The sequence below is a fragment of the Gracilinanus agilis genome, chromosome 2 (assembly GCF_016433145.1).
Source record: "Gracilinanus agilis isolate LMUSP501 chromosome 2, AgileGrace, whole genome shotgun sequence".
Taxonomy (NCBI): Eukaryota; Metazoa; Chordata; class Mammalia; order Didelphimorphia; family Didelphidae; genus Gracilinanus; species Gracilinanus agilis.
The window spans coordinates 666,263,447-666,287,128 of NC_058131.1; the positions used below are offsets into that span (position 1 = coordinate 666,263,447).

General features: G+C 41.5%; 1 protein-coding gene across 1 annotated transcript in view; it reads left to right on the forward strand.

Annotated features, from left to right (window-relative positions):
* DLG5 (discs large MAGUK scaffold protein 5) overlaps positions 1-23,682 on the forward strand; it is a 158,210-nt gene that overhangs the window by 72,183 nt on the left and 62,345 nt on the right. Inside the window, exons 3-5 of the mRNA XM_044660242.1 lie at positions 14,687-14,855; positions 17,522-17,665; positions 19,310-19,493. Of these exons, the coding sequence (XP_044516177.1) occupies positions 14,687-14,855; positions 17,522-17,665; positions 19,310-19,493 (497 nt within the window). The remainder of the gene's footprint in view (positions 1-14,686; positions 14,856-17,521; positions 17,666-19,309; positions 19,494-23,682) is intronic.

Here is a 23,682-nt window from a genome sequence, read left to right on the forward strand (position 1 = left end):
TCCTTCCTTCCTTCTCTCTCTCTCTCTCTCTCTCCTTTCCTCTTTCTTTCTGTCTCTCCCTTTCCTTCCCTCCCACCTCTCTCCCTCTCCCCTACCCCAGTCTCTCTTTTTTCCCTCTGTCTCTCTCTTTCTCTCATAAGCCTCCCTTTTATTTGTTTTTATTTATAAGTAGCTATTTTTATGCCTTTGGGGAAAGGATGATTACTTAATGTAGCCCACCAATAGGGGATTCCAGTAAGATTTTTTAAAACAACAAGAATATTGAGTGTGTGTGCCCATGTACACTCATTCATATTCCTTCTTTCTTACAAATCCTCCCCAGAACTGAACAACCAAACTATATCCTTTACTAGTTTCTATTGAGCATCAATACCTTGACACAAAATTCAATTAAATAACTTTTTTCTTATTTTTTAAAATTAATTTAAAACTTTTTAAAGACCATCTTTTGTTTTTTCCATTATTTGCATTTCCCTATATTTCCTTCCCTTGTTACCCCTCCAACAGAGCCATCCTTTATAACACGGAATAAAAGAAGAAAATCATTTTTGAAGGTCTTCCTCTATGCAAGATGACCATGTTGGTTTCAGAGGATAAAAGACAAATAATCCCTACCCTCAAGAAGCTTATGTTCTACTAGAGGGGATGTGACATGGTTATAAATATGTAAGAGTACAAAGAAAATTGGGATGGAAAGATTACTGATAACCTCTGGGATTTTGGAAGGCTTCCTGGCAGCCATGGTACCTGAGTTAAACCTGAGTCAGAGAGAAGTCAGAATGCAGTGCCTTCTAGGCATGGGGAAACAGCTTATATAAATACAGGACAAATCATAAAGAATTTAGAGAACCCCTTCTAGTTCAGGTTGGCTGAATATTGACTTAATGAAATGTCGGCATGAATAGGGCAAGGTAGAATTTGGCTCTTAATGTCTTTTTTTAAAAAATAAAACTCTTATTTTCTGTCTTTGAATTGATACTAAGTATCAGTTCTGAGACTGAAGAGTGGTAAAGACTAGGCAATTGGGGTCAAGTGACTTGTCTAGGGTCACACAGTTAAGACATGTCTGAGAAAAGATTTGAATCCAGGACCTCCATCTTTAGCCTCACTCTGTACACTGAGCTACTAAGCTGCCTCCTCCTTATATCTCTTAAAAAGCTTATTTTATCCAATTAATGAAAATATTTTCTCTCTCATTTTCTTCCCATTGGGGAAAAGAAAACAAGATAAACAACCTCTGTAACAAATGCATAATTGGACAAAACATATTCTTGTAATGATAAAGTCCAAAAATGTGTATCTTGTCCTGAGAACAGGATGAGTAACAGTGTGGTTCATCACTGGTCCTTTGGAATCAATTGTGTCGCTCAGACTTCTTAACTCTTTCAAAGTGGTTTGTTTTTTTTACAGTTTTGTTGTTGCTATTTTTATAAATTGTTCTCTTGGTCCTGTGTACCTTACTTTGTGTCAGTTGATAAAAGTCTTCTCAGGTTTTTCAGAAATAGTGTTTCATACTGTTTCATACAGCAGGCTCTTTATTTCTCAACTGAAAAGGATTCCTTTAATTGAGATATGAGAGAGAGAGGAGGAGGGGGAGGAGGCAGACGGGGAGGAGGAGAAGGAGAAGGAGTAGGAGTAGAGGGAGAGGGAGATTGGTTTTAGCAATTAAAATTCCACACTTAACAGTGATTGGGTTACCTTTTTTTGAAGAATATCAGTGTAAGTGTATTAGGAGAATTGGGTAAATTCTTGGATCTAGTGAGGCTTTGGTTAGACAAATAAACTGATGGTGGTTAAGTTAGGTTACCTAACTCCTCACTCAGATTATTGCAGCGTCTGCTTTTATTTGGATGTTTCCCTAGCTTCCTATTGCCTAGAAAATAGAATGTAAACAAGTTCCTTAGCTTGGCATTTAAGTCACTTCTCATCAATGCGCTCTATTTCTGCTATCTCCTTTGAGTCTACATGCTTTCATGCCCTCTGCATTTCCCTCTTAACTATACTACTAGTGGTTTCTAATTTTATCTTCTCCTCCTCTGCTTCTGTATATCCTCAGAGGCTTTCCCTGACTCCCTCTGCAATTCTTTGACTTGCTGAAAGTTCCTTTTTTCTTCTTCATGCCCAGATCAGGCATCATCTCTTCCACGAAGCCTGTCTGTTTCTGTCTTTCTTTCTCTCTCTGTCTCTGTGTCGCCTCTCTTATTTCCTTTTGGGTCTGTCTGGATCTTTCCCTTTCCAGAATCACATTTTATTAGCACATTAACTTATAGATATTGTTGTTGTTCAATGTTTTCCTTCTATTCTTTGTGACCCCATTTGTGTTTTTTTGGGGGGGTGGAGGAGAGATACTGGAGTGGTTTTGCTATTTCCTTCTCTAGCTTATTTTACAGATGAGAAAACTGAAGCAAATTAAGTGATTTGCCCAGGGTCCCACAAACAGTAAGTGTCTAAAGCTCAATTTGAAATCAGGGAGATTAATCTTCCTGACTTCAGATTCCATACTATATCTGCTGCCCTTTACAGGTGTGGTGTCATTCTTGTTTGTGACATGTCTCTATCCTTCTTTATTTTTTCCCATTTCCCCTTGAGGACAGGAACTGTGCCCTTTTGTATCTTTATGTCCTCAGTGCCAAAGATGCATTATGGTGTCATGAGAATATGGTGGCCTTGGAGCAAGGAAGATCTGGCTTGAAGTACTGTTTCTGAAACATATTGGCTCTCCTTGTTGACTCTGGAAAAGTGAAATTCCTAAATAGAGCTAAAGGATTTAGAGTTGGAAAGGAATGTAGAAATTATGTGGTCTAGTCCCTTTGTTTTATACTTAAAAAATGATGACCCAAAGAAATTAGGGGACTTAAAGTCACCTAGGTAAGAAGTAACCATGTTAGCTTAGTTATTCAAATTTTGAAGCTAGGTCCTCTGGCTTTAAAAAAAAAAGGCTGTTTCTACTCTACATTTCATATCTACTTTATAGTGCTAACAAGGTCTGTTCTGTGTTTAGTTCTGATTTAATATGTCTCTTTGTAGGCATGGATTGTTTCTGCTTTTTCTTTGTGTCCTTAATGCTTAACACAGGGACTAACACATAATAAAGACTTCCTGATTGGTTGATAAGTATAATTTGTTGAATATTGGCACTGTGATCATTCTGACTCTCAAAATATTGAAAAATCATTCCTTTCTGTTTATTTCTGATTCCTGGAAAGGGGTGGGTGTAGGGTGGGTGTGAAGGAACAGGAGAAGCATTCCTGGTAGCATTTTCCACATTGGCCATGTCTGAGACAATGTCTTGTTTTGTAGCTTTGAGTCCTCCATCACCTCTCTGTCACAAAATGGGTAGCATACTTCTTCTGTCAGACAACAAGCATCTAGTAGGTGATTGATTATTTTGAGGACTGTGTTAAGTTTTGGGAAGTCCAGAAAGGCAAAAATTCTTTCATGCACTCAAGGAGCTTACTAATAGAAGTAACATGGAAATAGCTTGGAACACATGAGATATATGCAGAGTAGATGAAAATGGTCTAAAAGGGAGAAAGCATTAGTGACTAGGGGAGGGAGACTGGGAAACACTTCTTCCAGAAGGTGGGATTTGAGCAGACTCTTGAAGGAATGCAGGGAAAGAGACAGAGCATTACAATCCCAGGAGATAGCTAGCTAGTGCAAAGTCGTCTAAATGGAAGGTAGAGTACCTGAAGGGATTAAGGTTTGAGAAGCCTATAGGGGACAGATTAGGAAGAGCTTTAAATGCCAAACAGAGAATTTTTATTTAATTCTGGAGATATTAGGGAGCCATTGGACCTCTTTTTGGGAAGTGTCATAGTGAGATCTGTGCTTTAGAAAAATCACATTGACAGCTGAATGAAGTCTGGATTGGAGTGGAGAGACAGAGCAGAAGGAGGTTTACCAATTAGCAACCTATTGCAGTAGTCCAGGCAAGAGATGATGAGGGCTTGAACTAGGAGGATCTTATCTGTAGGAGAAGAGAAAAGAGGACATAGTTGAAAGCTATTGTGAAGGTAGAAAGATAAGTTCTGTCAGTGAATTGGATGTGTAGAGAGAATGAGAGTAAAGACAAGGATGGATCTTCTCAGTTTACTCTGCATCATTTCATACAAGTCTTTTCAGATTTCTCTGAAAATCATCCCTTTTTGTCATTTCCTGTTGTATATTACCTAACATTCAAATGCCATAATTTGTTCAATCGTTTTCTAACTGATGGCCATCTCCTTAGTTTGCACTTATTTGGGATAACAAAAATACTTCTTTAAATATTTTTGCTATTTGGGTCCTTTTTATCTTTCATCTCTAAAGTATAGACCTAGTAGTAATAGTATTTAGCAAAAGGGTATATATAGTTTGGTGATTTTTCCAAATTTCTTTCTAGAATGGCTGAGATATGCATTCATTTTGATTTGCTATTCTTTCTGTCCTTACTCCTTGTCCCACATTGCACAGGTAGTTAGTGTGCTTCATGTTAATATTCGCTGGCTCCATCCTACTTTCTTCCCTATTGCAGTTTAGGTAGTTGCTATTCTTTCCTGTCTTCATTCAGAAGTTTTGGTTAGAGAACCAGGATAAATTCACTTGAGGTTAGCTGGGATTCACAGATCACTTCCATCTGGGGACATGGCACTGAACATTTTCCTGGGCATCTTCTGTTTTAAGCCCCTACCATATATCTGTTATAAAATCGGTGACTTCAGCCCATGGCTGCTTGGCAGAGATAATCATATTCATATTGTCTTCTAGATTATGGAATGCTTGTAGACGATATTCTCTATTTTTAGAGTTGATGGGTAGAATGATACTATATTGACACTCTCATTTTAAAACTTCATTTTGTAGGTGTGATGGGAAAAGTAGATTTTTTTCGCCCTTTTTTTTTAAACCCTTTCCTTCTGTCTTAGAATTGATAGTATTATTCCAAGGCAGAAGAGTAGTATCTGTAAGGAGTAGATGGAGAGAGATAGCTTTCTATGTCAATAGGTCTATGACTTGGTATGGAATTTCACGTGGAATTGGGATGGGGACATCAAACTTGAGAATCCCATGCTCTTGAGTATTGTTATTGGACATCCACTTATGTCTTCAGATTAGAATGGGTCTCTTATTATAACAAAGAGAGCACAATGGATCTCCATGCCCAGGGTGCCTGGACAAATCATTTGACCCTGTTTGCATCACTTTCCTCATCAATAAAATAAACTGGAAAAGGAAGTGGCAAATCACTTATAATAATAAACAGAGCCAGTAACCAGTGTTAGGGATGGAGGGGAAATTGAGAGAGTCTATGAAGTGAGATGATCTCTTCTAGCTCTCCCCTCCCACCGAATGTACACTGGGAGACTTCAAGGGGGTGTCACCCCAAAACTGGGTGACCTGGATGGTCTTGCTGCTCCACAGGATTTGGGGGCAAGGCTTCCCTATAAGATGAGGTATGGGGGACCCAATCTGATAATGAGGGTGGGGTTCACACAAGCCTCCCCTGAGGTCAGCCAACTTCACAGCGGGTGGTCTGACTCCAAGATGGAGGCAGCCAGACCAAGCTGTGATTCCCCTCCCCCTCGTCTCTCAGGCACTCTGGAATGCTATCTGACTAATGAATGTCTTTTATTAATATCAATATAGGGATTGGGGAAGAGGGTGAAGGGCAGAGGAATTTTGAGGTGCCCTCTTCTCTATTTCTATGGAGTCTGTCACTCCGGTGGGAACCTTTGGGGTTCCCACTCCTAAGTGTCTCCCCTCACCTCTTCTCCTTCAGTTTCTGTTTCTATTTCCTATTTCTATCCTTTTCTATAATTGCAAGTCAAACCAGAAAGGGTCTCTCAGTAAGGTTGGGTAATGGGAGAAGGAGCCTAAGAGATGGCTCTCAAAATGGAGTCCAGAAACTTAGTTGACTCTATGGTTGAAGTCTTGCTGGGTGACATGCGATGGGATGCCTTTGACCAGGGAATCAGGGTTTCAATGTCCAAAGAAAGATCCTCAGGAAGCATCTCAGGGCTGGATTCGAGCTGAGATGTTCTCCTCCTCCCTCTCTCAGTCCTCCCCTGGAAGTCCTCTTCCTTCTCCTCCTCCAGGGAATTACCCAGAATTCCCTCTGATCTCAACTGTCACCAGCTGTCACCAACTCCTTCTCTGGCTCCTCCTGTCCCGTCCACCTTGCACAAATCCCATCCTTACACACTCCAGTATCTTTTTTTTTTTTTTTAAACCTTTACCTTCCATCTTAAGAATTAATACCGTGTATTGGTTCTAAGGCAGAAGAGCGGTAAGGGCTAGGCAATGGGGGTTAAGTGACTTACCCAGGGTCATACAGCTAGGAAGTATCTGTGGTCAGATTGGAACCCAGGATCTCCCATCTCTAGGCTTGGTTTTCAATCCATTGAGCTGCCCAGATGCCCCCTGTTCCAGTATCTTTGCGAAGAAAATACCAAATGGGTTCATGAAGAGTTAGGCATGACTGAAAATGACTCTATAACAAATACAGCCTGGAAAGTTATTTTCTCCAGTCTTACAATCATCATTAGCTCTAGGCCTACATTTTCTATTAAGTGTTATATTCAGTTGTCAAGACAGTCTCATTGGGGCAGCTAGGTGGCTTAAAGATATGAGGTCTTGGGTTTAAATCTGGCTTCATATACTTATTAGCTGTGTGATCCTGGGGAAGTCACTTAACCCTCCATTGGCTAGCCTTTACCCTTCTTCTGCCTTGGAACTAATACTTAGTATTGATTCTAAGATGGAAAGTAAGGATTTAGAAGAAGAAAAAAAAAGGATATTCTCACTGAGGAAGTTTCTTAGGGTGGACTGAGAGTGGTCTGGGTGGGGAGGGGATGGAGGAGAAGGGATTGTGCATTGAGATAGTACCTACTATGTGCCAAGCACCATTTTTCCCCCCAAACACCATTCTAAACACTTTTACAAATATTTTCTCATTTGAGATGTGAATTTAGAAAGGAAACTAGGCATGGCCTTTCTTTGGCTGCTGATGCTCTGGGTCACCTTGCTTCTTGGTCCTTTGTCTCCTATTTGTTCCCACCTCTGAGGAATACCACTAGTTGTATTATTCTTGGGGCACTTGAGCTTGCTTCTACTGTCGCTGTCCACAGCCAAGGAGCTGTCCCCCAGGGATGGAAAGGAGGAGAACTGGTTTCCATGGTGACAACCTGCAGCCATGCTCACCTGATACCCACTGTTGTCACTTTCAACAGGTGATGGGGATAAAGTGTTCCTTTTTCTTCCTCAGTGGAGCTCATTCCAGGAAGGAAAGCAGCAGAAAAGGAAGCTGGGAAGACAACATTCATAACCAAAAAATGATTTTTTAAAAAATCTGTGAGCTCACCTCTATCTTATTATCAACCAGTTTGTAATGTTTTTAAATTTTAGTTGTGATTTTATTGGTCTGAAGAGCTTCCAGGGAGGAAATTGCTACAACTTAAAGAGTTTGAGGAGATTAAGTGATTTGGAGGTCAGAGTTGGTATTTGTCAGACACAAATTTTGCTCTTCCTAAATTGGAGGTAACTTGGACAGTTATCTAATCGCTGTGCCATGTGCACTTTGGGCATTACAATTTAATGCCTTCTGGGTCTATGTAGGAGACTCAGTTTCCTTATATAAGGTGGAGATAATGATTATTTCCTCCCAGAGTTGAGAGAATTGAATGAGATAATAGATGTAAAATACTTTTGTAAATGTCAAAATATTATATATGTCATCTATCATTATTAATTTTATTTTTTAAGCCCTTACATTCTCTCTTGGAATCCATATTAAGTCAGTTCCAAGGCAGAAGAGCTGTAAGGACTAGGTAATTGGGGATAAGTGACTTGCCCAGAGTCACACAGCTAGGAAATGTCTGAGGCCAGATTTGAACCCAGGTCCTCCCTCTCACCTTCCAGCCTGGCTTTCTATCCATTGAGTGACCTGCCTACCTCCATTATTAATATTTCTAATTATGATCACTAATAATATCTCTAAGAATGTATGTTTTCCTCATCAGGAAAGCTCTCCAGTCTAGTTACTTCTACCTTGAGTTATCATTGTGGACTGTTGGAAATTTTGCTAAACCTAACCAGCCAAATGGTATTGGCTATTACCCTAAATAAAGCAAATCACTTTGGTGTCACTAATGATGATAATACAGTAATGCCACAGTTATCCCATCATGATTTTTTAATTTGGTCCTGTTCAGGAAGTATTTATTAAGTGTTTGTGTGCAAGTTGGTATTTTAGGTAAAGAGAACCAAAGGAAGAAACTAAAGCCAGACCTTCCCTTAAGGTGCCTCTACTGACCAGTAAGAACTTTGGTGTGGAGAGGGAGAAGATGAGGTCAGAATCTACTGATTCAAACACTAGATTAAAGTTTTCTTCATTTTAACAAGTTAGATTATCTAGTTTTCCTTGGCAGTCCTCTTTTGTTGCTAGATTATAGTAAGATAACTAAAATGCCCATCTAAAGGGGCAGCTAGATGGCTTAGTGGATAAAGTTCCAGGCCTGGAGATGGGAAGACCTGGGTTCCAATATAGTCTGAGACACTTCCTAATGATGTGACTTTGGGCAAGTCATTTTATCCCAATTGCCTAGCCCTTCCCATTCTTCTGCCTTGGATTGATTGATTCTAAGACAGCGGTAAGAGTTGTTTTTTTTTTTTTTTTTTAAGATTAACTATAAGAGAAGGCTCTAAGTAGACTACATGATAGTAAAGGAAAATTATAATTGGTCATAAAAGAGGAAGATTGCAAAAAGACAATAAAAAGCCATAAACACAACTATTCCCTTTCCCATCCCTTCTACAAAACAAAACAAAACAAAAAAACATCAAAAAAACTTCTTTCTCCCTTAAAAATCTAGAAAAGCATAGAAATCTTGGGCCAATTCTTTTAGGAACACAGGTTTTCATTTGTTTTAAATAAACTCTGAAGATCAAGACAGCAATTTTGACTGGCAGTTAGGTGTTAACTTCAGTTAACCTTGAAGGCATGACTGTATTAATTAGTCCAGTATAGTTTATGTCTATACTGCTGAATTTTTGTTAGTAGAAAAAGTTAAATGATGTCCAGTCTCTCATCTGGATCAGGTAGCATCCTTCGAAACTTTGAAGAATTGTAATTTTCAGTGGGATAGATTCCCTCTCCCCACTGACCATCATAACCTGCCTTTGACTTCATCAGTTATCTTTGAGAATTGCTTTGGCCAAATAATTCATCTCTTCAGAATCATCCAGGAGATGAACCACTGTGAATCCATCTTGGCTTGTCTTCAGGTGACAGACATATATAATTTGTGGCTAGATCTATGTCTTCCAAACCTTCCCATTTTGGTGAAAAACTTGACAGAGATTAGTTACTATACCCTGAGATGGATCTGTGATTTCATTGTTATGAAAGTTCCTGCCTCATGAAGAAATTGTAACTCATTCAAAGCAGCCCATTCTGTGGGACTCTCTTATAAGTGGGATACAAGGTCAGGGGGCCAACCCACCTTTCTGGAGGCCTATCTAGATTTTACCTAACACTTTGAGGGTATCAATGCATCATAGAATCATAGATTTAGAGTTGGAGAGGGCCTTACAGGCCATCAAATCCAAACCCCCTAGGAAATTGGGAAATTGAATCTCAGATGATGGTACTAGTCCAAGGTTCCACAGCTAGCAGATATAGGGGGTGGGATTCCAACTCAGGCTGATCAGGTTCCAAGTCCGGTACCCAACAGATAGACCACGATGTACTCTACTGGTCACCTTGACACCACAGTTAGCCAATGAAGTGAAACTAAGGTGGAGGACTTGGTGTTATATTTTAGAAAAATTAAAAAAAGATTTAGAAAAATTTCCATTTAAAGTATATAGAGAATAAAAAAAAATGTTTATACTAACTTTAATGGTTAGATTTCTGTAACCTGGAAAAATTTTTTCCTTTGTGGTGTTTGGAAAACAATGGTAAGTCAGTAGTTTTAAATCTTGGATCTGTTTTTTCTAATCTGTGTAATGCTGGTCAAGTCATTTTAATCTCAGGGAGCCTCAGTTTCCTTTATCTGTAAAATGATGTGTTGGTCTAGATGACCTGAAAGCCCCCCTTCTAGTTGTAATTCTTTGAATTCTAAGGAATAGTAAAATGTTACCAAAAATACCTTAAATTTCCATATCCTTTTCTCTCTTTCAAGGATTTTATATCTCATTTGATCCTCACAACAAACCAGTGAGATAGGTCAGGCCGTATCTATTATGCCAGCTGGGGAAACTTAACTACCCAGAGTGGCTGTACAGTACTGCAGAGTGGTCAGATTTGGAGTCCAAAAAACCTGGGTTCAAATTTTACTGCTGATAATTTGTAGCTTTGAGACAGTGGGCTGGCTACTTAACTTTCCCTGGCCTTTGTTTGCTCCTCTATAGGTCTGAAACCCATTTCACGTGATTGTGTTGAAGCCCAAAGGAGATAATGAAGAGGCTTGAAAATCTTAAACACTGCATAGAGATAAGCTTTTATTAAACAGTTTGCCCAATGTTGCCTGATATGTTCCCATTTGGGGTTATGCCCTCCTTCCTCTTTTTTTTACTCCAAGATTCCTTACTTCCCTCCAAACCTAGTCTGGAGGACTCTGTTTCAGAGCCCTCTGCCTGTGGCAAATACCTACTACTATTGCCTGGTGTACAAAGTACTGAGGATAGGAAGAATGACAAATTTAGTCTCTGCCCTCAATGAACTTGCTGTCTAATGGGAGAAGAATACAGAAAAAAGGGAGTTGACCAGGAAGTAGGGTAAGTGGGGAGGGGAGAATTTTTGCATGATAAAAATCTGGAGTGTAGCTGGTGGGAAATGATGAATTGATTGCCCTGGGCACCCTCCCTATAAAAGAGGATCTGGGAGGAGCTCTCTACTGTCCACCCTCTTCCCTCTTCAATCGGGGCCTTTCAGAAGTTTCAGAGTTTTAAGAGTTTCAGAGTTGGTGAACTTACAGGATGATGAGATTCCAGAGGCCCCCTTTTATGCCTAAAGGGGTACATCCAGGTAGGAAATGATGAGATATGGCTGCCCTAGGCTCCCTTCTTAAGTGAAGGATGGGTAAAGAAAGAGGAGAGAGGGCCTTTCAGCCACGTGGGACAGCCTGGGCAAAGACCAGAAGGTGGGCGGTGGAATGTCCTGTTTGAAGACATGAGAAATCTAGTTTGGCTGGATTGCTGAGGAAGGGAGGGGGAGAATAATGCCCTTTGAGGCTAGAAAGATAGGTCGAGGAAGAGAATAATGGCACATGTGGAGAGGCCTGGGAAGGATATTTTGTTTTGGGAAGTCCCAGGGATGGTGAATGGAACAATGGTTCTGTGTATCCCTCTTCACTCCCACTGACCTTTCTAGGTAGCTTCTCTAATGGATTAGAGGCCCTGGATGTTTGGGAGGTCAAATAGATGTTCCCCATGGGCCAGATTTTTAGGCACATCTTTTTCTGAAAGCTTTGTGCCCTTTTTTGGGATACTCTGTCTTTCCGGTCCTTGGTCTTCTAATGCTCAAAATAATAGGCTTGGATTATATCAATGGCCCCAATCTGTTCCTGGTAAGGAATCTACTGTTTGTCTTCCAGAAGTGAAAAGATGCCCTTTGTTGCTCTTGACCCTGTGGAACCCAGGCATTGAGGCATCATTGAGGCATGGAGATTAGGGGAAGATAAGGATTGGCATGAGAGATTGGTAGCCATGATCACTTTTTAGCAGGATGTGAACAAAGGAACAGTATGAGGAAAGCTGAGTATGGAGTGTGGATTAGGAACCAGAGACTTTCTCCTGTTTCCCCTATCTTCACATGTTTGGCGCCTGCTCCTGGAACATGTTTCATTTGCTCTTAAGGAAGAGGGGGTTTGAGGGGCAAGGATGAGACTTCATTTGTCAGCCTGGGCAAAGGTAGGTCCTGGCAGGACCCTAGCCCTTGGTAGGTACCTTGTGGCTCCAGAGTTGGGAGTGAAACCTGAGGAGGGTGAGCTCCTGTGGGGCTCTGGCAGCCACTTGAGCTTCTGGCAAAATCTAGTTTGTCTGAGAAGGATAGACAAGTTACTGGAAAAGAGGTTGGGTGATTTAGGGGAAGAGAACTGGAGCTTTGAGCCAGAGCATGCTGAAACAGATTGAATTGGTAGAAGAGCCAAAAGGTAATGAACTTGCCTCACAACCTTTAGTAAATTAATTACTCTACTCTTTGGGTCATAGTTTCTTCATCTGTAAAAGGAGGGGTTTGGGCTCAGTGGTGGACAAGGTTTTTTCCAGCTCTTATAAAATCTCATGGGGAAGGGAGAATAGTTTGGATTCAGGAGACCTGGGTTTGACTCTCCTCCTGTACTTTGTGGAATCATGAAACTTGACCACTCTCTGGGCTTCAGTTTCTTCATCCTTAAAATGGGAATAATAATAATAATAATAATAATAATAATAATAATAATAATAATACCACCATACCATTTCATGGGGCTGTTGTGAGGAAAATGTTTTATAAGGTTTAAAATACACAAATATGACTTGAGATGATTTCAGATGGAATGTGATCCTTAAATTACTGACCCTGGTCCCCTCCTTCTATGCTTCATAATTTTGCCAAATGAGTAAATTTCTTCTAATGTAAGGGTATGAGATTGTGACTCTGAACTAAAGATTATCTGGCTCCATCTTCTTTTTTTTTAAATAACCCTTTCCTTCTTAGTATCAATTCTAAGATAGAAGAGTAGAAAGAGGTAGGCAGTTGAGGTTAACTGATTTGTACAGGGTCATATAGCTGATGCCAAATTTGAATCCAGGCCTTTCCAAATGCAGGCATGGTGGCCCCATCTTTTGTTCATATGAGGGTGCTATGTTACTAAGATACTAATTAAGCACCCATCCATCCATAGGAGACTACTTGATAGAAAGTGGGCTTCTTGTCACTTTATGTTCTTGGGCAAGACAGGAGTTTACCAGTTAGGCAGCTAGGTAGCACAGGCTCTAGTTGTGTCACCCTAGTCAAGTCACTTCATCCCAGTTGCCTACTCCTTGCTGCTCTTCTGGGGCAGCTTGATTTGCTGAATCCTTAGTATTTGCCTAGTCCTATGTAAGTTGCTATAAAAACAAGCTTTTCTCTGTTCCTCTCACGTAACATTATCTCCTGTCTCTGTGCCTTTGTATTCCATCCCTCATGGATGGAAGGCACCCCCTCCTCATCTTTGACTTTTAGGAGCTTCTAGACTGAGCCCAAACACCATCTTTTAGTAGTAGCTTTTCCTGATCTATTTAAGGCTTGGAGCCTAGTATAGTTCCTTGCACATAAATGTATGTTGATTTATAACTGCACAAAGCAGTATGAACTATATTGTCCTTAACCTTAGGAAGCTTTCAATCATAGTTAGGGATAGAAAACTCAAGAAAGGCTTTAAGAAACAGAACAGCTGGAAGGTTGAGTGCTTGAAAGGCTGGGCTATAACCAGTTTAACTACCAAACAAAAGAGTTTGTATTTGATCCCATATTGGGAACCCTTGAAATGGTTCTTGAAGAAAGAGAGTGGTCAGACTTGTGCTTCTAGGAATATCATCTTGGATTTTGAGATAAGATAAATTTGAGGGAAGGAGACCAATTAGGAAACAATTGTCCCAGGGAGAGGTGCCTGGGTGGATGCTTTGTGAATGGTGATAGAGAATGGAAGGCAACCTAGTCTGGGAGGCTGGACTGATGAGATTTGACAATTGATTTGGAAATGTGGAGTAAGGGTGAATAAGAAGCCAACTCCAAGGTTGATAACCAGCCTGGTTGTGACTAAAAATATCATCTTGCCCTTGAAAGACTAAAGAAAGTTTTGAAGAGGGATGGGAAAGAAAATGCATCTTGCTTGGGATTTGTTGAGTTTGAGATGGGTGGTTGGGCTAGGTGGTGGCCTAGACTATCAGCCCAAAGTCCTCTCAATTAAAAATGCTCTTTTGGTATTGTGAGACTAGATGTCAGCAGAGCCAGTGTTAAGTTAGTAAACATTTATTAAGCACCCACAATGGACTCCTTTTCAAGGTGCTCAACAGTCTAGTGGGGAGATGACATGAAAACAACAGTGAATGGGTTATATAGGTATATGCTCTCTCTATAGTTATATTAAAAGTTCTAATGTGGTTTTATTATATAGTTACCTACATATGTGTGTATATGAGATAAATTGGGGTATTTATTATGTGAAATATGACAACTACGATGGACAAATGAGATGGACACAGGATAATTTGTGAGCATTGTGTTAGGTCCTGGAGACATATAAAGGTGATTAAGTCTGAATGAGTACTTGTCCACAGTGCTATAGAAGGGCTCTTTAGTTCCATAGGTTAGACTGGATGGCTTCCAAGGCCACTTCCAAGTCTGGGAATCTGAACATCCTGGCCTTTGAGGAAGGTGAGCCAGGACCTTACTCTGTCAGTGACAAAAACACGATGGGGTTCCATGGGAAGGAAGGACAGTCTAGATTGTAGAACAACACCCCAGAGGGAATTGAAACCTGGATTTGGAGACAAGAATCCCTCCTGAGACTTCTCCGCCCGAGCAAATCCACTCATCTCTGACTCTAGTTCTTTCTGAAAACTGGGATAGCAAATAACCCTAGTAACTTGCCTCAAGGGTTCTTAGAATCCTTAGTCCAGGTAATATATGTAAGATTCACACGCTCCCTTAATGTCACAGATTCTTCTGCTTTTTCTCCAGGCACGACTGGAAAGGCGTCCTCTCCTCCACCCCCCAGCACAGACAGCAGGCAGGCGAATGAGAAAGTGGAGAGCCTTTTGGTTCAATTGAGGCTGATCACCCGAGAGAGGGATGAGTTGAGGAAGCGTCTGGCCTTGTCATCGCCTGGTTCAACTTTTGACGACTGCAGGTCAGATGTTCTGCCTGCTTCTCTGTTCTTCTCTGTTCTCTGGTCTTCCCTTCTTTAATTCATTCATTCATTCATTCATTCATTCATCCATCCATCCATTCATTCATTCATTATCAGGCATCTTTTGCTGTTCTGACTCCATTCAGTTCCTCCTTCAAGAATCTATTAAATGCTGGTATACAATGCTAGGTGCTGGAGACAGAAAGATAAGCACCAAACCCTCCCTCCTCTCCAGAAACCTAATTTTTACTGTGCCAAATAGGTAAATTGAACTGGCTGCTTATATAGCATTTAGGCTTTGATATCTTAAATTAGATTATATATAATATCTTAAATTACCTTAAATTAGAGGTAAGTCGTGAACACAGCATTTACAAGATAATGAATTTATTCCATTCCAGCATTTATTCATTGTTTGTTATGTGCTAGTCATATTGCTAGGTGCTAGGAAGGCAAAAACTCTGAGCTACATACATGCATACAAAGGAGAAGCTAAGAGGTGGCTCAGTGGATTGAGTGCCAGGGGTAGAATCGGTAGGACCTGGGCTCAAATCTGGTCTGAGACACCTGCCAGCTGGGCAAGTCATTTAACCCTGATTGCCTAGTCCTCGCCTCTCTTGAGACTAAGAAGGAAGGTAAGGGTTTAAAGAAAAAAAGAAGCTAACCTTAGAGGGGAGAGTTTCATTGAATACTGACTGTTCTCTAGTGAATTTGACCAATTTTGTTTTAATTGCAGCTAATCTGATTTCTGTCTGATCCCCTACCAGATGCCTCAAACTTTTAAAAATCCTGTGGGTGTACTTAGTAAGGTGCAGGCTTGGAGAATGTAGATTCCTTTTTATATTGGCTTGAGCAAACCTTGATTAGGCAAATAATGATCCCAGGATCATGCAAATGTTCTGAGATTTTATCTTTGCGTGTATAAATCCTTTCTACTGATATCAAATATAATCCCTTCAGGCCTTAGTGGCCTGGAATTTCTCTGGCTAAAAAAAAAAAAAAAAAAAAAGATTGCCTTGTGGCCTGCTTTCTGGTAATTTCATCTTTGTGGATTTATTTGGTCTGGTTCTTGTATGTGGTGGTTTTTGCCAGAGTTTGTGTTTTATAGATCCAATCCCCTCTTTGCGTGTAGTTTTAAGCTATGAATGCTTATTTATTAGCTTATGTAATCTTTTAAAACTTAAGATTGCATTATTTGGGTATACAAAAATAGTCTTTTTTTTTTTTTAACCCATATCTTCATCTGAGATTCAAAACTATGTATTGATTCTAAGGCAGACAAGAGATACGGGCTAGGCGGTTGGTTAAGTGACTTGCCCAGGGTCAGAAGTGTCTGAGGCCCCATTTGAACCTAGGACTCCTCATCTCCAGGCCTGGCTCTTTTTCCACTGAGCCACCTAGCTGCCCCCTATAAAGTAGTTTTGAGAAGGAGAGCATAAGTAGCTGAGGTTGGGCTGGAAATCAGGTGGGTGGTTAGACTAGAGACAAAAGACTCCTTGACTTATCCACCTGATCCTGGAAGTCCTGTCTTATAAGAAGTAGGATTCAAAGAGGGAGAGAACATGATCATTAGCCTCTGAGAGTTTTCTTGGCAGTTTTCTTGGGGTAGGGATCTAGAAATAGAAGGGATCTCAGAGACCACTGAGATCAATCTCCTCATTTTATTGATGGGAAACTAAGGCCAAGAGGTGACTCCAAAGCCAAGAGCTTAGATTCAAATTTGAATCCCCAAATTCCCAAGTTTATTGTTCTTTGCTTCTCACCATACATCTAGAAGAAGAAAAAGGGATGACTAATTAGGAAAAATTAATGCCTTTTGGGTAACTTAAAGTAGCTAAATGGCATAATAGATAAGGGCAGTGGTCTTGGAGTCAGGAAGATCTTGAGTTCAGATTTTTCCTCAAACACTAGCTGTGTAACCCTGAGCAAGTCACTTAATTTCTGTCTGCCTCAGGTTCTTCCTCAGTAAAATAGGATTAGTAATAGCATCTACCTTGTAAGGTTGTTGTGAAGATCAAATGAAATAATATTGGTAAAACACTTTGGAAACCATAAGGCACTATGTAAGTGTTGTTATTGTTGTTGTTGTTGTTATTGTTATTATTGTTATTATTATTATTATTATTATATCTTCATCCTCATTGTCCTCATTTCTTCCTAAATGGCATGGTGCTTGGCCTCCCTCCATTCCGTTTAGTTTTGGGAAAGTCCTGGGCTTAATGGTTTGATATTGGAGTAGTTTTCCAAGTGTGATGATCTAGTGATTCTTAGCCTGTGAAGACTGTTCTTTGGGGAAGGAGAAACTTTTCTCTCTTATGGAATTACTCATTGAGGTCTCTGTTAAGCACTGACTCTGCTCAGCCTTGCTTTAGGCATTTTGGGAGATGCAAGGGGGAAAGCAAAATATAGTTTCTATCCTCAGAGGATTTATAGTCAAGTAAGGCAGAAAAGGCCAACTCAAATGAAATAATTAGAGGATAATGCAGGATGCTAAGTAATAAAGTGTGAAACTATTGGTTTCTGACTATTCCAGGGAGAGATGAGAAATGGAAAAGGTTGTGCCTAGATTGTCAGTCCCGTTTCTCACTGTTGGCCCGAGGTGGGTTGGATGCTCATTGCTTTGTCTTGGTTGGGCTCATTTGGTTTCTTTTGTTCCTCTCTGGCAGGCCCTACCACAAGCTGAATCCTGACTATGAGAGGCTCAAGATTCAGTGCATGAGGGCCATGTCGGATCTACAGTCCCTCCAGAACCAGCACACTAAGACCCTGAAGAGATGTGAGGAGGTCGCCAAAGAGGCTGACTTTTACCAGTAAGTGTGGTCCAATCAGGGCACTAGTCTGTGAACTGCCTTACAACCAGATCTTTTGAACTTTAAAAATGACCATAAAATGAATAAGCATTTTTTTTTCTTCCCTCTCAGCCCCTACAAAGAAAAATAAAAACATAATCGTTAATGACAAATGTGCATAGTCAAGCAAAACAAATTCCCACATTTACCATGCCCCCAGATTTGTGTCTTCTTCTTCATTTTACCTTCATTACATCTCTTTTATGCTTCATTATCAGTCTTCTGTGTTCATGATTGGTCTTTGCATTAAACAGAGTTCTTCAGTCTTTCCAAGTCATTTTCTTTCTTTACAGTGTAGATATTGTATAAGTTATTCTCCTGTTATTTTTGAATATTATTGAATAAGTTATTTAGCTCACCAAGTTTTCCCAGGTCTCATTGAAACCATTCCATTCATGATTTCTTAAAAGTCCAACAATACTTCATTACGTTCATATGCCATACACCAGCCATTCCCCAACTTTTGACCATTTCTTTAATTTCCAGTCCTTTGCTCTCATGAAAATAGCTGCTGGAAATATTTTTGTACTTCTGGGTTCTTTTCCACCTTCTTTGATATCTTTGAGGTGTAGGATAGATGTATCTTCCTGAGTAACAATCTGGCCTCGGACTCTTAATAGCTATGTGACCTTGGGCAAATCACTTCACCCTGTTTGCCTCAGTTTCCTTATCTGTCAAATGAGTTGTGAGAAGGAAATGGCAAACCACTTCAGTATCTTTGCCAAGAACATCTCAAGTGGGGTCATGGAGTCAGACATGACTGAAAGAAGACTGAGCAACAATATTTATTTGTCACATGTGGAAACTGAGGCCCGAGACTTGCCCAGGATCGCACAGTAGTAAGTGGCAAGAAGTTAGGTCCTAGGACATGAGCTGAAATATTCCAAGCTCTTTCCACTGCCCCATACTACTGTGAAGGCATTTATTGGAGCCCTCGGATATTCCTTAGCCTATTGTTGCTCTCCCTTTCTGGAGAAGGGGAAACTCTTGGGTTTCGACCACATTTCCCCTTCCTCTCTGGGCAGCAGCACTCATCCAGTCTCTTCTGGTATCAGCCCAGGGCTCAGGCTTTAAATAGTCTTAAAAAACCCCAAAACATTCCCTTCTGTCTTAGAATCAGTGTATATATTGGTCTCAAGGCAGAAGAGTGGTAAAGGCTAGGCAATGAGGGTTAAGAGACTTGTCTGAGGCCAAATTTGAACCCAGGACTCCCTCACCCTCCATACTTCCCCTCTTAATTCACTTTAGTCATTAGCTGCTCCAAGGCCTCAGGTCTTAAAGGTTATGGAGTTTCTTGGCAGGTGGGAGCTCCTTGTTCCCTAGGTGTCACCCGGCCATTACACTTTGTTTTCAAATAGTGTCTGTCAGTAGGAAAGCCTGTTATTTGTGGGCTTCTCCTTCCTGCCTTGTGAATTGGGTGGGTTTTAGGTGTTGAGCTCATTTCTTGGTTTGGCTCCTTGACTTTGGCCTGTTTTCCTGGAAGCCTCCACCTGTGGTGAGCCTGTCCTTGCTCCTGTCTGGGGTGGGGAGGGGGCCCTTTTAGCCAGAGTAGGTCTCTTGGGGGCCCCAGGAGGCCCGTGGCTGAGGGGGAGGGCTCTTTTTCAGCACTCTCCACAACAGACTCCTGAGTGACCAGGCCCAGCTGAAGGAGGATGTAGACACGCTGAGGAGGGAGAATGGCCAGCTGCTGAGGGAACGGAACCACTTGCAGCAGTCCTGTGAAGACATGAAACGGCTTCGAGAAGAGGACCAGAAGGAGATTACTGACCTCCGGGCCCAGCAGCAGCAGGTGGGCCTCTGGGCAGGGAGGGGGGATGGCCGGGGCTCTAACGGGGAGGACACACTTGACTTGGGGCCCTCTGCCCTGCCTCCCCCACAGGCTGATTTTGAGGATCAAATGATGAGAGCCGTCACTGCGCTTTGGCAAAGTTCAAAGCGTCCCCCTGTGTATGGTAGGCCCGTTATTAGGGGTCAGCTCTGTGGCTGTGACCGGTTCTGTCTCAGATCTCAGCAGCTGGGGTCATGTTGACTTAAAGGTAGGAGTTGCGGGGGTGAGATCCTCGGGATCTAGGTTTGAAGCCTGGGCGCAGGAGGTCGGGGAGGAGGCCTGAGAATCTGGGGGCCTGGCTTTGTTCCCCTGCTGGCTCTGGCCTGGATCCCCCTGTGATCTTAAGTGGAACACGTAAACTCCTTTGGCTTCAGCTTTCTTCTTGGCAAAATGAGGGGGCTGGTCTAGACCGTTGTTTTATGTCCCACACTCCTTTACAGTCAGGGGAAGCCTCCTCAGATTCATATTTTTAAATGCATAAAATAGGACTACAAAGGAAACCAAATTCTATTGAAATAAAGAGGTAATTTTTTTTCCCATCTGCAAATCCAGAGACTCCCTTGAATAGACCCATAGCTAGGGGTTAATGTGACCCAGTTGAGGATCTCTTGTTTAGAGGGATCCCTCAGACCCCTTCCATTTTTTTGTGAATTCTGTGTCTCAGTCTGTGCAGGAAAGCCTCACTGTCTCTGTTGGTAAAAATGGGGCAAGTTGAGCTCTCACCATGATGCAGAGAAGATATCCTGTATTTGGGAAGATGCTTTTAGTGCTGGGGGTGCAGAGTTTGCTTCCATGGAGGAGCAACAAGCTGTGATTAGCAGCCCAGCCCTGTTATGGTCCTTGTCTCTCTTTTCAGCCATTTTCATGAGTAAGTTCTATATAATAGCTCAGTGGGTTGGCCATAATGCTGCCAATGGACCCTGTCTTAAGCCAACTAGATGTGGGAAAAATCTCAATTTACCAGAACACTTGAAAAGAAAAATCCATTTTTTTTTTTTTGAGACTGGCTCAAAGTGCAATAGTCACTCATGGCCCAATCCCACGGCTGAAAAGCAGGGAAACTTTGCTCTCCTTGTTTCTGAGCTGGGCTGGTTTTCTCCTTCTTTGGCAGCCTGGCGCACCCCCTCTCTCGATGGCTCACCGTCTTGGTGCTAGACTTAATGTGGGCACTCAACTTCTACTTTAGCCCAACTGCAGTTTAGACCTGATTTTTCAAATAACTGACCAACCTCAACTTCCCCAGGAGCAGGGATCACAGGTGTACACTGTCAAGCCTATTTCCTTTAAATAAGAGCCTCTTTTTTTGTCTTTAAAATAGATTCTGGCCTGCAAAAATAATAAAGTTGTACATTGCAGAATTACAGAACCCCAAGATGAGAAGAAGCCCGCAAAGGCCAACTAGTCTAATTCTCTACCTAAATAGGAGTCCCCCCCCAAAAGGTGCCTGGGAATTAGCCAGCCAGCCTTTGCTTAGAGACCTCCTGGGAGTTGGGTGCAAGTTGAGGAGGAAGCCTCAACCTCCTGAAAATCCATTCTTTTGGATTTTTTTTGTAGGAGGGAGAGAACCTTAGAATCTACCTGTCAGCCCACACCTCACACAGAATCCACTCTACAACAGCCATTTGAACTTATATTTGTCCAGCAGTCATTATGTTGGTATTATGCTGTTTTATAGTTGTGGTAACATACAGAAGGAGAAGGCAAGATGCCATTACTCATGAAGAGTTGTCTGTGGGAATAGAAATCCCCCTCAAAAAACTGGGAAACCCATCTTTGTGAGTTCAAATCTGACTTCAGCCACTTCCCAGCTATGTGACTCTGGCCACGTCACTTCACCCTGTTTGCTTCAGTTTCCTTATCTGTAAATGAGCAGGAGAAGGAAATGACAAATCCCTCCGTTCTCTTTGCTAAGAAAATTCCAAATGGGGTCATAAAGAGTCAGACAGAACTGAATAATGTAAACTAGTGTGACCCTGGGCAGGTCATTTAACCCTGTTTACCTCAGTTCCTCATCTATAAAATGGCAGATGGCAAAACCACTGTAGTATCTTTGCCAAGAAGATCCTAAATGGGATCCCAAAGAGTCAGACAAGCCTGAAAAAACTAAAAACAACAACAACTGAGGTGTGCAGCCACAGTATAAGTAATCTGTTTATAGTCACCCAGGGGGTCAGGGTGAAGCCAAATTGTCCTCTTGCCCTCAAGAGTTTCTAAGGTAATTAGTGATGATGTCCACTTACAGAGAAGTGTCTGTTTAAAAGAAATTCAGTGAACCCTTTAACTGTTCTCTCGGAACTTTCTCTCTAAGGTTTTGTGGAGGGATAACTCACGTGTATTGGGTTCTAGGTATAGCTTTCCATTCTGATGTTTGAAGGAAGAGGAGTGAGGAGCTTGGTAGAAGATAGGTATTGGAGGGAGGCAAGAAAGATGTGATGTGAGATACAATATAGGAAAAAAAAACTCCTGGATAAAGTCTTAGTTCTGGTTGTACAGTTGATTTGGGGCCTTAGTCTTCCCCATTCTTGATGGAAGATTGTAGATTTAGACCATAGCAGCCATCTAGTGCAATATCCTCATTTTACAAATAAGTTTGTAGAGAAGGTAAATGATTTTCCTGTGGTCATAGGGGCATTAAGTAGGAGAGTCATGATTTGAACACAGACCCTCTGGCTCTGGATAAGTAAGTCTTGTTATTAAGAAGCCTTTCCTGAGGGCCAAGAACAACTCCTTTTAATTCCAGTGCCTTCCTTCTGTTAATAATCTCCAATTTATCCTTTTCGTGGCTTGTAGTAGTTGACATGTTGGCTCCTCCATTAGATGTAAGCTCCCTGAGCAGGCACTGTCTTCTTTGTGTCCTCAGTGCTTACTATAACCAAAGACACTTAGGCATTTAATAAATTAGCTGATTAATTTAAACTAGCTAATAAAGTAACTGGTTGACTGAATTTTATAGACGGGGAAAGAGACTTGGAGAGATTAGGTGCTTTGTCCATAGGCGTGCAACTCAGATATCTCATAGTTGTGATTTCAGCCCATTTTGCTGCCTCTTCAGATGGAACCCTTTACCTGACTTAGCATTTGTGGGAGAACCTGGTAGAGGAGGCATAGACAAGATACTGGAATCATTCCACAGTCCACAAGTATTTAGGTAGCACACGCTGTGTGCTGGGCATTGTGGTCAGTGCTTTGGCTATAGCTTACAACTAAGCTGGGCATTCTTAGCCTCTCCAGCCCCTTTTCTTGGGAATATTGGAAGTCTCCATTTCATGAGGAGATGATGATAGGATCTAAAATTGGGAGGGGGGTGCTCAGGGGCCATCTGGTTCCACCACTTCATTTTGTTTGATCATTTCAGTCCTGTCTGACTCTTCTTCTGGGCAAGGATACTGTAGTGGTTTGTCATTTCCTTTCCCAGCTCATTTTATAGATGAGGAAACTGAGGCAAAAAAGGCCATATTTGAATTCGGGTCTTCCTGACTCCAGCTCTGGCACTCTGTCCACTGTGCTACCCAACTGCCCCATCTCTTCATTTTATAGGTGAGAAAATAGCCCTGGGAAGTTATAGGATTTCCCCTTTGTCTATCACACAATAAGTAGCAAAAGGTAGAATTTGAATCCAAGTCTGTAGTCTCCAGAGCCAGCCAGTGTTTGTTTTACTAGACCAATCTGCCTCACTGTACTAGTAAAACCCTTTGTCCTCTGAGGCAATCCTATTTTTCCTCTAGAATATTTCCCGAAGTCTCAAGGTCAAGCTCTTCAGCCCCAAACGCTACTCTACTTACTTCCCCCAACCCTGCCCATCTTGGCTTTCCTGGCCATTTCCCAAGTAACCATTTCCTTATTCTGCTCTGAGTGGGGAAATCTGACTTTTTTTTCTTCTCTCCAATCACCCTCCACTTCCTTTCCAAATGAGGTAGGTAGACTCTCCCAAACTTTGACAGCCTCAGAGTTTTATTCCTATTCAGTCTTACTTTTAAAAACCGTCCTTCCCTAGGTGGAAAGGTTTTGTGGCTAGATCATTATAGCTTCTCCTTGGAGATTGATGCAGTTGTTTTTTGGGGGGGGGGTGATGGTGTAAATCCAGGCTGTTTTACAAGAGAAAATACTGGGCCCCCTTTCTCTGTCCTGCTCCCTTCACAGAAAGCTGAGG